We start from the raw sequence: 16097 nt of genomic DNA on the forward strand, positions 1-16097 counted from the left end.
TGGCTACATGTATATATGGCTACATTTTTAAATGGCTACATGTATAAATGGCTACATGTGTAAATGGCTACATGTATATATGGCTACATGTATATATGGCTACATGTATAAATGCCTACATGTATATATGGCTACATGTATAAATGGTTACATGTATAAATGGCTACATGTACATATGGCTACATGTGTAAATGGTTACATGTGTAAATGGCTACCTGTGTATATGGCTACATGTGTAAATGGCTACATGTATAAATGGCTACATGTATATATGGCAACATGTATATATGGCTACATGTATATATGGCTACATGTATAAATGGCTACATGTATATATGGCTACATGTATAAATGGCTACATGTATATATGGCTACATGTATAAATGGCTACATGTATATATGGCTACATGTATAAATGGCTACATGTACATATGGCTACATGTGTAAATGGTTACATGTGTAAATGGCTACCTGTATATATGGCTACATGTGTAAATGGCTACATGTATAAATGGCTACATGTGTATATGGCAACATGTATATATGGCTACATGTATATATGGCTACATGTATAAATGGCTACATATATATATGGCTACATGTATAAATGGCTACATGTATATATGGCTACATGTATAAATGGCTACATGTATATATGGCTACATGTGTAAATGGCTACATGTATAAATGGCTACATGTATATATGGCTACATGTGTAAATGGCTACATGTATAAATGGCTACATGTATAAATGGCTACATGAGTAAATGGTTACATGTGTAAATGGTTACATGTATAAATGGCTACATGAGTAAATGGCTACATGTGTAAATGGTTACATGTATATATGGCTACATGTATAAATGGCTACATGTATAAATGGCTACATGTGTAAATGGTTACATGTGTAAATGGCTACATGTATATATGGCTACATGTATAAATGGCTACATGTATATATGGCTACATGTATAAATGGCTACATGTATATATGGCTACATGTACATATGGCTACATGTGTAAATGGTTACATGTGTAAATGGCTACATGTATATATGGCTACATGTATAAATGGCTACATGTATATATGGCTACATGTATAAATGGCTACATGTATAAATGGCTACATGTATATATGGCTACATGTGTAAATGGTTACATGTATAAATGGCTACATGTATATATGGCTACATGTATAAATGGCTACATGTATATATGGCTACATGTATAAATGGCTACATGTATATATGGCTACATGTGTAAATGGCTACATGTATAAATGGCTACATGTATATATGGTTACATGTGTAAATGGCTACATGTGTAAATGGCTACATGTATATATGGCTACATGTGTAAATGGCTACATGTGTAAATGGCTACATGTATAAATGGCTACATGTATAAATGGCTACATGAGTAAATGGCTACATGTGTAAATGGTTACATGTATATATGGCTACATGTATAAATGGCTACATGTATAAATGGCTAGGATGTCATTTGGTTCTACCTCTTAATTTTGTTTTTCTTTGTTTGGTTGTTTGTTTGCTTATTGCATAACAGTTATGACATTAAGGAGGTTTAATAGCACCAGCAGACACATTGGAGCATGGCACCGGGTATGGCCCTTCTCAGATCTGAGCAAATTAACACCTATGGCCTCTTAACAGCTCTTCAGTTTATGTTCAGTGTCACAGACACTTCCCTGTATTTGCTGAAGATTTAATGAAGGATAACTGTTATTAGGCTCTTTCTGCAGGCTGGGTAGTAATCATGTGGTATCCATCACCAACTGGACAAGGGTGGAAGTGTTACCCAGCAAACAGGAGTACATTGTTTTGACTTATGAAGAAACTCACAGTGCCCTTACTAGTCAAGTTAAAAACAATGCTCCTCTTGGTGTCAGTCATTAGACCTGGGTTACCTGCACGTCAGGCATCCATGTAAGAATCATGTCACCTGCGTTCACCAGCAGCTCAGGTGAGGGTGGACCTGGGCTCAGCTGTTAACTGTGTGTTAGATGGCTCACATTATTTGCTTACTAATAGCTGATAAGGTCAAATGTAGATTACTGGCCATGTGACTAGTTGGCCAACTCAACATTGTAAATGTAATGTTCCGAGCACAAACAGAGGTAGAGTGAAATGCAGTATGGTGAAGGCAATTTAATACAGTTAGTCCACAGTTAGTCCACACTTAGTCCACACATAGTCCACACTATGTACACACTTAGTCCACACTATGTAGACACTTAGTCCACACTTAGTCCACACTATGTACACACTATGTACACACTTAGTCCACAGTTAGTCCACACTTAGTCCACAGTTAGTCCGCAGTCATAATCCAAATAAAGAACCAAATAAAGGTCTTAAATCCAGAAAAACAGTCAGCAAAGCAAACAGAACAGAACAGGGAGCAGGGTAATCCAAAAGAACACGAGGAAATCCAATAACCCAGAGAAACAGGCACTACAACAAACTGCTCAGAAACGTAACAAATGATGGTGAGACTTTGCAAAGACACAGTGAAACACACATGTCTTAAATACAAAGACTAAAGAGCACTAACAAGATACATTAACTGGCTATTGAGTACAGTAACAGGCATAGGTACTAACAAAGTGGCAGAGCAGAATTAAACCAAAACAAGGAAGCACGAGGATACAAAAGCAGGAAGTAAACAAACAGGTAGAGTTGCTGTGGGAACTGCAATGCGAGGGCGGGCTGATAGAAACTCGTTTACAGCAGATGAAGGAGAGTATCAAACATGAAAAAAAAACTCAAACATGAATGTCTTGATCTAGAGGTAAAGAACAACTGGATGTTCTACACTATCTACACTGCACAGCATCTACCTACACCGTCACTTCCTGCTTTTACTGGCGTAGAAGATGAATGACTATTTAAAATGTCTGATCAGACACAGGAAGGACACAGGTCATCTGTCTGATCAGACACACGGAGAACATGGGTCATCTGTCTGATCAGACACACGGAGAACACGGGTCATCTGTCTGATCAGACACACGGAGAACACGGGTCATCTGTCTGATCAGACACACGGAGAACACGGGTCATCTGTCTGATCAGACACACGGAGAACACGGGTCATCTGTCTGATCAGATACACGGAGAACACGGGTCATCTGTCTGATCAGACAGACGGAGAACACGGGTCAGCTGTCTGATCAGATACACGGAGAACACGGGTCATCTGTCTGATCAGATACACGGAGAACACGGGTCATCTGTCTGATCAGATACACGGAGAACACGGGTCAGCTGTCTGATCAGATACACGGAGAACACGGGTCATCTGTCTGATCAGATACACGGAGAACACGGGTCATCTGTCTGATCAGATACACGGAGAACACGGGTCAGCTGTCTGATCAGATACACGGAGAACACGGGTCATCTGTCTGATCAGATACACGGAGAACACGGGTCAGCTGTCTGATCAGATACACGGAGAACACGGGTCATCTGTCTGATCAGATACACGGAGAACACGGGTCAGCTGTCTGATCAGATACACGGAGAACACGGGTCATCTGTCTGATCAGATACACGGAGAACACGGGTCAGCTGTCTGATCAGATACACGGAGAACACGGGTCATCTGTCTGATCAGATACACGGAGAACACGGGTCAGCTGTCTGATCAGATACACGGAGAACACGGGTCAGCTGTCTGATCAGATACACGGAGAACACGGGTCATCTGTCTGATCAGACACACGGAGAACACGGGTCATCTGTCTGATGTATATTACATGTCATATCTCAGCACTGTGAATTAGTGATGAAAAGCAAAAAAAAATGCAGTTTCTGCTTTACTGGAACATTTTATTTATTTATTGTTTTGTATTAAGGGAAGGCCAGGGTGGTGCGTTTTTGCTTTAGATTTAGAATAGCAGCACTTTTCATGGTCATGCTGCAAAACAAAAAAAGTAATTCCTTGAAATCACTCGATGGTGGTGTGCAGAATCGTTACGCAATCATTCACAATCAATCACAATCATTTATAAACATTCAGAATCATTCACTGTCATACATAATCATTCACCATCATTCACAATCATTTATATTCATTCATAATCATTCACATTCACAATCATTCAATTGCTGTGGCCAGCCTGAAGCCTCAGCACTGATTTGACTCCTTATCTTTCCATGCTGTGTTTGAATTCCTGCACCATCATACTGCCAAGAGCAGTGCACAGAACAAAGTGTGCACAAAGCACATGAAAACGCAGCATCTGTCCTCAGGCCTCCTGAAAACAGCTCTGTGCGGAGCACGTAGTCTGGTTCCGAACACACGCGTGGGGACCCTGAGGAAGTACAGAGCCACTAACAGATACCCTTAGACTCTCGCACTCCTTTTTCCCTGCACTCACAGCCATGAGTGGCTTTTCCTTGCGTATGTCGCCGTGACAACCTCCTGTCCTTGCTGTGTAATATCCGTAGGCTTGTGTTTCACTGTAATAACTGAGAGTTTCAGAGCCTGGCTCTTACTGTATGAAGTGTGTTTGAATAGACTCCACCGTGGGTCATATTAGATATGAATGCGGTAAAAGGAGCCTTATGCTGTTGGAGTGCAGAATAATGCTGATTTCTGAAGAGCTAAGCACGATTGCTTCATAGGTTTTCCTACGTTTGAAAATTTCATCATTCCCGTTTTTTAATGCTGGATCACTGTGTTGCGAAGCCTTCGTTTACTTGTATGCTGCTGTTGCACTGATCTCGGGTCAGGTACCGCAGATGTTTTTCATACATCTTCCTCTCTGATGTTCTGTTTCAGCTTGCCAGGTATTCCACAGAGGGCCTGCTTCAGTTAGGACCCCTGGGGTCGACCACATTTCTGCCTGACACAAAATGCCTGGTTGACAATGGAAGGAGCCGGAATCCTAGCCTAAAGAAATGTGACTCTGTCTCACGACCGTCACAGAGGCTGTGGGATTTCACGCAGGTAAAGTGTGTGAAGAGCATGTTGATCGAGTCCCAAAAGGTTTTAGAGGCTTTTAGCAGCACTAGATTTGTCCAGTGCCTGGCATCCCAGAAAATCACTGTACATGATGTTGCCGTAGTAATACAGTACGTTTTCTTCATCTGTATTCATAGTTCTATCAAAATATTCAATTTGAAGATACTGATAACAGTGATCACCCGTAGCCGACTAGGTTAGTTGTGCTTCCATTTAATGACACATGGCAAAAATCCATGAAGTCTTGTCCTTTTCAGAACGGGCCGATCATAAGCAGGGATACGGGCAGGTGTCTGGAAGTGGAGATGTCCAAGGATGCCAGCTTTGGCCTGCGGCTCGTCATGCAGCGTTGTTCTGGACAAAAGTGGATGATCCGGAACTGGATCAAACACCCTAAACACTAATCCCACCCAAACCAGGAATAAACACGGCAGGAAGGAGAAAACGGAAAACACAAACCAGAAGCCCACATCTCCTTGCTGTGTGAGCGACGCAGCGAGGCTGAGCAGGATAAGGAGGAGGCGGGACTGGCGTGTGCACGTCTGCTCTCACTGTGGACTGCGTGGCCATTCATGGGTAGAGTCATGGGAGCTTTCTTTGTGTTATTACTATTATTATTATTATTGGCAGTGTTCAGGCACGTTAAGAGACGTGCACACTGGAGAGGTGTCCCACTAAAGAGGTGTCCCACCTGGCAGGACGGCCATGCCCAGCGCAGGTCCAGCAGACAGGAGCTTTCTCCCTTCCCAAATGTGCTCCGTAACCCCACTCACCCCACAGATCACTGTGGCAGACCGCAACCTCCTCGGGGTCCTGACTTAAGATTTAAGAATTGCTGTTGTAACCTTATACATCTTAATGAATACCATTTTTAATTAAGCTGAGAATAAGCAATGATTGAATGGTTGAGGGGGAATGGACATATAAGCCAAGTAAAAAGTGCGGTTTAACCTTTACAGTATCAGTAGCCATATGAACAACTCTTTACACGGGATGGGTTGATTTGTTCCGGTTAGAGTCGTCTATCTCATGGGTACCAAGTGCTAGTGCTGCTTTGTTCTAGTGCTAGGTGTAGTGAGTGCTAGCGTAAAACACAACAGACCCCGACTTCATTTGGAAATAGCTGGCCTACCGATGTTTCAGTTTGTTTGCGTTTTTATTTATTTATTTATTTTTCAAATTGTTTGATTTACAGTCTCTGATCACTTATGCACAACCGGATCACGTACTCATGTGCCTTTCTCCGTGATCATGCTTTCCGAGTGGGAACTGTCCATGTGGAAGCATGTGTACAATGACTTTAAGTTAACTGCAGTCTGAATATAGTGTAAAGAAGTCTTATAATAGTAAAATGTTGTAAAATACTCAAGAAAATGCCACTCAATTGAGGCTCGTTACACTAATAATAAAAGGGGTTTTACTATGTTATGGTATTCATTTGGTTTATGTGGGCTGTCTGAATGTTGGTCTGGTAAGTGGGAAAAGGAAATACTGCCAGAATCTATAGCAGAGCTTCCTACGATCCTGCTCAGCATGGGAAAGCCAGTTGGGTCTCACCAGAAATCTTAAAACAAGTGCGAGAGGTGGTGTTGGATTCTGTAAGGTTATCAGGAAAGGCCCCCCAGTCTTAACCATTACCAACTGCTTACCGTTCAAAGTGGTGCATAATCACACGACTCTGCACCCATGAGGTGATGTTGAGAAACCACGTCAGTTCCAGACTTCAAACTCACCATCAGCAGGTCACTCTGACAGGTTTGATTAGTGCCATCTTGGCTTGCGTTCGACCTCTCGCGGAGAAGCCCCGAGCCAGATGTTTCCTCACCCGCTCCGGAGATGGAGTCTCAAGTCTTCTCGTCTTGGTATTGTCCTTTTTTATCACCTTTTAAGTCTTTATTTTTTCTCTTTCTCCCACGGAGGAGAAGGAGAGTGAGGGAGAGGGAGGCAGTGCTCAAGTCTTCATCACTCAGCTGTCTTCACACACAGTCTTCAGTGCCTGGAAAACTGCTGAATCTAGAACACAGGAATGAAACACTGGAACTCTCACACACAAAAACAGTGCAGTATGCTGCTGATATATACTCCAAACCCCAAGAGTATATATGGTTATATATATTTCTAACATCACATTTCTGTAGCGTTATGCTCACCTCTCAGCATTTGGCTTCACTGGATGGTAAAAAGTTGACAAGAGAAGGTCTGCAGATAGAGAGCAGGTCTGTAGATAAAGCAGGTCTGTAGACAGACTGAAGCTGATCCAGCTCTCATTTTCCCTGTTCCTCGGGGGCGCAGGATGGATGGCATGTTGGGGGTGGTACGAGAGCTTCAGGGCAGCTCAGATAAAGGAGATCCAGTGAACAAAGAACAAGTCTGTCCTGTAGCTCTGTGGGCAAACACTCCACACGAATCCTTGTCTGGTATTCATCGTTATGTCAGTTCAGTTTTACCTGTAAAGATGAATCCCGTGGTTACGTTCCCCACTGGGAATGATCAGCTACTCAATGTGGGCTCCAGACAACGCGCATCCCTCAGTGCTGAAGCACAGTTGCCTGCCGAGTTGGAAATTAAAGTGTCTCTCACCGAGGTGCCAGGCAGAGACTTCCTGGGAGGAATGTTTGGTGGGGGGGGGCAGGGTGAAGGCATGAAGGTGACTCAGTTGAAGTCAGAACTTGCAACAGTGACCCAGCAACGCAAAAGCAACCGAAGTGCAAAGTATGTACAGGAAATAGAGGCACTAACTTCCTGTAGCCATGCAGTCTTATTATCTAGCTCTCCCTGCTGGGATTTGACAACATGCAAGCTCCATCCTTGTAAAACGGGGTACTAAAAGAAGTGTGAGTGTGATTTATCAAAGGTGGCACTTTAATAAGCTGCAGTTTAGGCTGAGAAAGATTGATTTCTCCTCTGCATTCCTCACAGAGTATCACAGAGACGAGTGCGGCAGTGTGTCTCCTGGTCCTGGGAGTCCCTCCTGCCCACACATGTCTCAACACTGTGACCAGAGAGACCCTTCTGTCTGGGCAGGTGTTAGCAGGCTTACACACAGGAAGTGATCCACAGGAAGTGATCCATCCCGGAGACCTCACGGCAGATTCCTCACAGTGCTTTAACAATGTCTATTTTCATGCAAGTGTAAGAGGACAGTCAGTAGTTGTGATTTCTCAGTAGGAGAGAGAAAACACAAGGTGAGTTTATTGATGTAAGACTTGCATGTGCTTCACATAAACGAGTTGCTACATAGATAAATAATAAACTAAAAGATAAAACTGAAAACAACTGAAATAAAAATTTCAATAAAAAAATTAACCATAACAAATTTCAAATAGAGATCATAGTTTTAAAATAATTTTCTAATTAAGGTGCTGAAAGAGTTCAGCTTAAATGTGTAAAGCATGGGCGTACATGAATACGTTACCTTTCACTTCTGTGAGCGTCTAAAGCAGTCCTACCTGATCTTCAGATCTCTGTTCAGTCTACACAGTCCTGCATGTACAGCTGTCCACTACAGTACTGCTGGCTGAGACCTCTATGATTGCAGCTCTGTTTTCAGTTTGTTTTCAGTCTCTGTTTTTAGTGCAGTGAATTATGGGTACACTGCCAAACCTGGAAACGGCGTAAATGAGACAAATATGAAATGTTTCAAATTTGCATCACCAGTTTAGTACTTTGCTTCTTTAATTCGTATCAGATATAGACTGTCCACATCTTTATCCTCATTACATTGTCTTGTATTAGTATGATTACATATACTAACTCTCTGGCCTTTTTAAGATTATTATCAAATGAATCAAATGAAACTGTTTTCAGATTGGAAGGCAGAGGCAGCTGGTTTCAGTGCTGGACATTAAAACCCGACTGTTAGAGATGGAGAAATGAAACCATGAACTCTCCAGTGAATACAGACAGAGACGGAGGAAGAGAGCAGATTCGTGTGTGTGTGTGTGTGTGTGTGTGTGTGTGTGTGAGACTACAAAGTGCCTTTACTGAGTTCTCCTGAGACAGTTTTATTACTGGTACTATATCATCATTGACTCATAGCACTGCAGTGGTCTAAGCTATACGTGCTCTTAAACACATGAAACACTGAAACTAGACACAAATGTGTATGGATGTGCCAAGGTTATCATCCAGTAGACCTTTCAGAGGTGTCCACTCACCCTGGCAGCCACCAACGTGATTCAGTGCTGTTCTGTGATATAATAACTAACATCTGAAATTACACACTAATTTATTTAGAATTATATTCTAATTCTGGATTCACATGTACAGCTAGAAAAATCACTACCATTATCAGTTATTACACGCTAGCTCTCTATCACCCCCTCCTGGATGGTTATTGCTTCTAAAACATTTAAGTGGTCAGATGTCTCCTCTTTCACACTGACCTGTTTCAAAGGGGGATTCTTGGCTGAAAGAACCAGGACAAGATGTTTTCTTCTCCTCATTGCCTGTAACATCTGAGTCTGTGAACAGGACATGTTGATTTGAATCAGTTCACTGTCTCTAAACTGAACCCTTTAATTTGAATCGGTTCCCAGTCAAACACCAGAAGCTCATGAAATCCTAGTAGGTGTGTTTATGAAAACCTAGTTCACATTAGTCCAAGCCTGTGGGACACTAGCTCTAGCCTTCAGGACACTAGTCCAAGCCTTCAGGACAGTAGCCCAAGCCTGCGGGACACTAGCCCAAGCCTGTGGGACACTAGCCCAAGCCTGTGGGACACTAGTCCAAGCCTTCAGGACACTAGCCTGCGGGACACTAGCCAAAGCCTGTGGGACACTAGCTCTAGCCTGCGGGAGACTAGCAAAAGCCTGCGGGACACTAGTCCAAACCTGCGGGACACTAGTCCAAGCCTGCGGGTCTGTGAAGGTCTGGCACAGTAGAAGTCAGTAGTCAGGAACCTTCCAGGAACAGAGATTCTGGTAGCCAGCGAGACAAAACGGAGCTGATATGCACAGATGGGTTGGAAGCTCCAGGCGATGGCATTTGCCTGCGCTGATCTCGAAGCTTCAGATCTTTTCGGTAGTAAACAGTTGTTTGTGATGCTCTTTTCCTCCCCTTTATTCTTGCTTTCTGCCCCCCCCCCCATTTATTGCTGTAAACAAGCGCATTAATTAGCAAACCTGGCACAGCTGTGCTGTTGCTCATTAGACCACTACTCAGAAACACATCGTTGCACAAACCTTTCAGTATTTACACACACACACACACACACACACTGAATAGTGCCCCCTCCTGGAACCTCAATCTGGGGCTTTTCTGAAGAAAAGATTCCCAGTAGGCTGTGCTCTGCTCTAAATCTTATGTCCTTAATCTAAAGTGGTTACTTCCATGTAATTAGCATCTCTCCTCGACTCTCCAGATCCTTGTCTGCCTCCTGCCCTTCCCCTGTCAAAAAACACCAAGTTTAATACTCATGCTGTATTGTCATAATATGCCTGCAACCCTGAGCTCTTCATATCAAGCTATCTAATACATTTTGTTATTTACAGTGTAGCCCATTGAACACCATTCCAGTGGGCCCCGTATGTATGTGTGTGTGTGAGAGGGAGTTCAGGCATGTGAGGGTAGAGGGCACATGTGTAGTACGCAGTATGATGGGTATTTACATGTGAGCGACATGCAGTATGATGGGTATTTACACATGAGCAACACGCATTATGACAGGTATTTGCATGTAAGAAACACGCAGCACACAGTATGATGGGTAACGTGAGCGGCATGCAGTATGATGGGTATTTACACGTGAGCAACACGCAGTATAATGGGAATTTACATGTGTGCAGCACACAGTATGACGAGTATTCACATGTGAGCAACACTCAGTATGACGGGTATTCACACGTGAGCAGCACGCAATATGATAGGTATTCACACGTGAGCAGCACGCAGTATGATGGGAATTTACATGTGTGCAGCACACAGTATGACGAGTATTCACATGTGAGCAACACGCAGTATGACAGGTATTCACACGTGAGCAGCACGCAGTATGATGGGTATTTACATGCTTTAACTCACCAGTGTCACACTGGTGCTGTAGTGGATAAGATACTGAGGGTTATGGAAATGAGTTCTGCCAAGGTCGTCCAATCGGCTCAGGTTCCTTATGCATCATGAGAAGTGACAGTTATAATGGTTGCTCCTCAGAATGCTGAGGGCTGAGGAAACAGGAAATCTCTCAGAGATGAACAGAAAAACTGTGATTCTCATACCTTATTTCACAGGGCCCTTCTCTCTCTAGAGTACCCAGCAAACTGCTTCACTGAAATAATAATCATTTTATAGAAACGTACCCTCTAATTGGTTGAGAGATTTGTTACGGCCATCTACAGTTCAAACAGTTAACACACCTCTGAACAATGTGAAAACAATAGTATATTTTTTGTTACTTTCAACACAAATGTTGTGTTACGTGTGATACTTAGCACACCATTCCTGTTATGTTATGCTCTAACATTCTGTCAGCTAATTTTACCACGCTCATTTAAATAAAGACAGAGAATGACATTATGACATCAAACCCAAAGCTATTCTAAACAATTCTAGAACATCCTAGAATGTGTTTATTAGAGAATGTTGAATAACTACTCAATGTGATGTCATATGTTGATGTAGGGGAAGGAAATCTTCCTGTCCCATGGGAACATGTCGAGAAATCGGCTTGAGAAGTCAAGAGACTTGAGATGTTAGTCCATTGATGACTGCAACATGCATAGGGCACGATTCTCATATTATGTCATCCTTTTTAAAAATATCTAAATGTTTCTAATGTCTAAAATATGAGCCGCTCTCTCAGATGAAAAGTTTGACACAACAGCAGTGGCAACACCTACCGGGAAACTTCCTGAAATTCACTTTTCATTATGCCAGCATTAGCATGAATTAACACAGATTTAGCCCTCCATCTGAGGCCAAAGACTACATCTGCACCAGATCATCTCTGATTGATTAGAGAGTCACTCTAAAAGATCTTTGAAGCCCTTTAGAAGAAAAGAAATGTCCATCCTCTCCTACAGTTTGGGGTGATTCCCACACACATTAAAGTACCCTCTAAAACATTGATCTTTTGGACAGATATAGGAAGTTGAACAACATAATGTGCACTGGAGCATGGAGATGTTTACTGGTTTATACCTGCACTGAGGTCTTTGAGATGGCCAGTACTACAAATGAGATATTTTGGCATAAGATTCATTACACTGGGGATGGGAAAAAGAAACCGTGGCATTGCGACTGCATTCTGCATGGATGGTCCCTTAGATGTTTCAACATCACTGCCGGATCAAACGTTTCTCCGTACATTGGATTGTCTTGCGCACTATTGTTATAGAGCTCCAGTTTCTAATTAGTGCTTCTGTAGTTAAACTGATGGATGACTGCACCGCTGCACTTAAGTGGACCTGAACTCTAATACAGAGACAAATTAGACTGTCCGTTTATAGGAGCTTCAGCCAACATGGGCGGGTCAGCTGGCTGCACCACAATCATTGGACAACGTAATTGGATTGTCACAGTTGCCGTCCTCCCATTGGCTGTGGTCCAAGCGGTGGAGTGAAGTGCGTTCCTGACATTGGAGAAAGCAGAGTTAAATATCCACCCTGGAGTTCTGCGGTGACACACGTTCACTAAAGCGAGAGAATGAGGAGGACAAATCACTGGCCAATAAAATGTGATGGATGTGTCAAATAAGTGACTGGGAGCAACACACGTGCTATGATAAAAAGGCCCAGAGTACACAGTAAATTCATTTTCATGCAAGCAGTGACTCACAGGTGCTGTCACGTTGGAAGGTGCCGTGATAAGAGCCTGGAAGGATTTCTTTTTCTGAATGTAGAACAATTTTGTCAGAAATTAGAATTGTTTAGTCAGACTTTCTGCTTCCTGCTTCATTAATCTGGAAGTTTACTGTCGTAACTAAGGGCAGGCAGCTGTGTCTATTATAGAGATGTAAGATGAAGAACAGCTATATATAAAAAAAAAACAGTTACTACTGAAATGAAAACCCAGTATGTTTAAGGTCACCTCTGAAACATGGAGGTTATTAGTCTCTTGTGTCTCATGGCCTTAGTCATTGACATGCTCCAGGGACAGACACGATGATGGAATATCATTCCCAGCTTTCCTCCGATGGAAAATCAACACTTAATCATCCTTTCTGGCCTTCTCTAAGAACAGAGACGATCATCAAAGCAAAGTGGTCCATCACTTACTGGGAAATGATGAGCTAATGCATACTGATTCATTACCACTAAGGCTGCAAGGAACAGGCATTTACAGAGAAGGCGCATTTACAGCCAGATGTGGCGTGTTATTGGATAACCAGGAATGGACTTTGTTAAAGGAGGAAAGTACTGAATGACACATGGAAAACCTCACTGGGTCACGATTCCTGTCATTTCTGTTGAGAAGATTCACTTTTTCACACATCTTTTTTTTAGCTCTGCAAATGTTATTATTATTATTATTAGTTGCATTTATATAGTGCCATGTTTGTTAATCCTGATGAAATTTGGAATGACAGAAAAAGAAAGAAAGAAAGAAAGATTACAGAGCCCTACATCTGAATTCACAAATAACTGGGTGATTTCAGTTATTTGGGTTATTTCAGTAATTTCAGTTATTTGAGTTATTTCAGTTATTTGAGTTATTTCAGTAATTTGAGTTATTTCAGTTATTTGGGTTATTTGGGTCATTTGGTTTATTTCAGTTATTTGAGTTATTTCATTAATTTGGGTTATTTCATTTATTTGGGTTATTTCAGTTATTTGTGCAAAGAATAACAATTATCCATTTTGATCTAAGTTTTCATCTCCAATTTCTTGCCAAAAGACTCAGAAAATGCACTACTGCGAGGTCTAGACTGAACCCCAGGAAATGACCCCATTACTTAAAAATGGATGCAGTTTTATTTTTTAAAAATGTAACAACAGCAAAAAAAAAGAAAAGAAAAAAAAAAGCTGTAGTATATCTGGAACATGTCTGTGTTCTCTGTATGACTGTACTATTTCTGAAACATGTCTGTGTTCTCTGTATGACTGCAGTATGTCTGGAACATGTCTAAGTTCTCTGTAGGACTGTAGTATATCTGGAACATGTCTGTTTTCTGTATAACTATAGTATATCTGGAACATGTCTGTGTTCTCTGCATGACTGTAGTATGTTTGGAACATGTCTATGTTCTCTGTATGATAGTAGTATGTCTGGAACATTTCCGTGTTCTCTGTATGACTGCAGCATGTCTGGAACATGGCTATGTTCTCTGTATGTCTGCAGTATGTCTGGAACATGTCTGTGTTCTCTGTATGACTGTACTATTTCTGAAACATGTCTGTGTTCTTTGTATGACTGTACTATTTCTGAAACATGTCTGTGTTCTCTGTATGACTGCAGTATGTCTGGAACATGTCTGTTTTCTGTATAACTATAGTATGTCTGGAACATGTCTGTGTTCTCTGTATGACTGTAGTATGTCTGGAACATGTCTGTTTTCTGTATGACTGTAGTATATCTGGAACATGTCTGTGTTCTCTGCATGACTGTAGTATGTCTGGAACATGTTTGTGTTCTCTGTATGACTAGTATGTTTGGAACATGTCTATGTTCTCTGTATGATAGTAGTATGTCTGGAACATTTCCGTGTTCTCTGTATGACTGCAGCATGTCTGGAACATGGCTATGTTCTCTGTATGACTGTAGTATGTCTGGAACATGTTTAAGTTCTCTGTAGGACTGTAGTATATCTGGAACATGTCTGTGTTTTCTGTATAACTATAGTATGTCTGGAACATGTCTGTGTGCTCTGTATGACTGTAGTATGTCTGGAACATGTTTAAGTTCTCTGTAGGACTGTAGTATATCTGGAACATGTCTGTGTTCTCTGTATAACTATAGTATGTCTGGAACATGTCTGTGTGCTCTGTATGACTGTAGTATGTCTGGAACATCTTTGTGTTCTCTGTATGACTGTAGTATATCTGGAACATGTCTGTGTTCTCTGTATGACTGTAGTATGTCTGGAACATGTCTGTGTTCTCTGTATGACTGTAGTATGTCTGGAACATCTTTGTGTTCTCTGTATGACTAGTATGTTTGGAACATGTCTGTGTTCTCTGTATGGCTGTAGTATGCCTGAAATATGTCTGTGTTGCCTGTATGACTTTTGTATGTCTGAAACATGTTTGTGTTCTCTGTATGACTGTAGTATGTCTGGAACATGTCTGTGTTCTCTGTATGACTGTAGTATGTCTGGAACATGTCTGTGTTCTCTGTATGACTGTAGTATGTCTGGAACATGTCTGTGTTCTCTGTATGACTGTAGTATGTCTGGAACATGTCTGTGTTCTCTGTATGACTGTAGTATGTCTGGAACATGTCTGTGTTCTCTGTATGACTGTAGTATGTCTGGAACATGTCTGTGTTCTCTGTGATTTTCGGGGTCTCCTGCCTCAGCTTTCTGCTCCCTGCAATTGACAGGAATTTATTTGTTTTCAGGGTTTCTGTGTTTGATTGATGAACATGGAGCAACCCTCCCATCGATGTTCTCCTTCACGTGTGAAACTTTACTTGACAAATATCAATATGGCTTCAAACGCAAAGTTTGTTTTCAAAACTTCAGGTTCTTCCATTATGGGCAGTCGTCTACCTGGATCTCACAATCGCAATTACCAAAGAACATACATGAGCAGATTGACATGTAAATGCCACACTGAGGTTCAACACAGGCACAGTGATTTTCTTACATCTTCATCTTATTAAACATCTTCATCTTATTAAAATCAGCGTCATGAGATGTGTACAATATGCATCCAATAAATTCTTTGAGTTTTCACTGTGTACTTCAAAAAATATATATTCATATGCAGTCATACTATCAAAATGTATATATGCGTGGACTTATTTGCTTATTTATATTTGAGAGGGGCTGGAATAGAAAGATTTAGCTCATTTCCGTGACAGGAGAGGAGATGTTCATCTGGTTGTCAGAGTGACGGATGAGACCCTGAAGACTCGTTAGCTGGTTCTGTGGCTCCTGATATGCTGTAATCACTGCTGTAATGCAGCGTCCAATCGCAGCAAAGATTATCCCCGCACGGCCGCGTTGT

The 16097-nt window shown here is 41.7% G+C and overlaps 1 protein-coding gene across 2 annotated transcripts in view; it reads left to right on the forward strand.

The window, feature by feature from the left end:
- galnt9 (polypeptide N-acetylgalactosaminyltransferase 9) overlaps positions 1-6407 on the forward strand; it is a 90349-nt gene extending 83942 nt beyond the window's left edge. For both annotated transcript variants that reach the window (XM_035529542.2, XM_035529543.2), the window contains 2 exons: positions 4810-4977; positions 5250-6407. In XM_035529542.2, coding sequence (XP_035385435.1) covers positions 4810-4977; positions 5250-5396 — 315 coding nt within the window. In that variant the 3' untranslated portion in view covers positions 5397-6407. The remainder of the gene's footprint in view (positions 1-4809; positions 4978-5249) is intronic.
- The last annotated feature ends 9690 nt before the right edge of the window (positions 6408-16097 follow it).

This window comes from Electrophorus electricus, chromosome 5 (genome assembly GCF_041902795.1).
Source record: "Electrophorus electricus isolate QZ-2024a chromosome 5, ASM4190279v1, whole genome shotgun sequence".
Lineage (NCBI taxonomy): Eukaryota > Metazoa > Chordata > Actinopteri > Gymnotiformes > Gymnotidae > Electrophorus > Electrophorus electricus.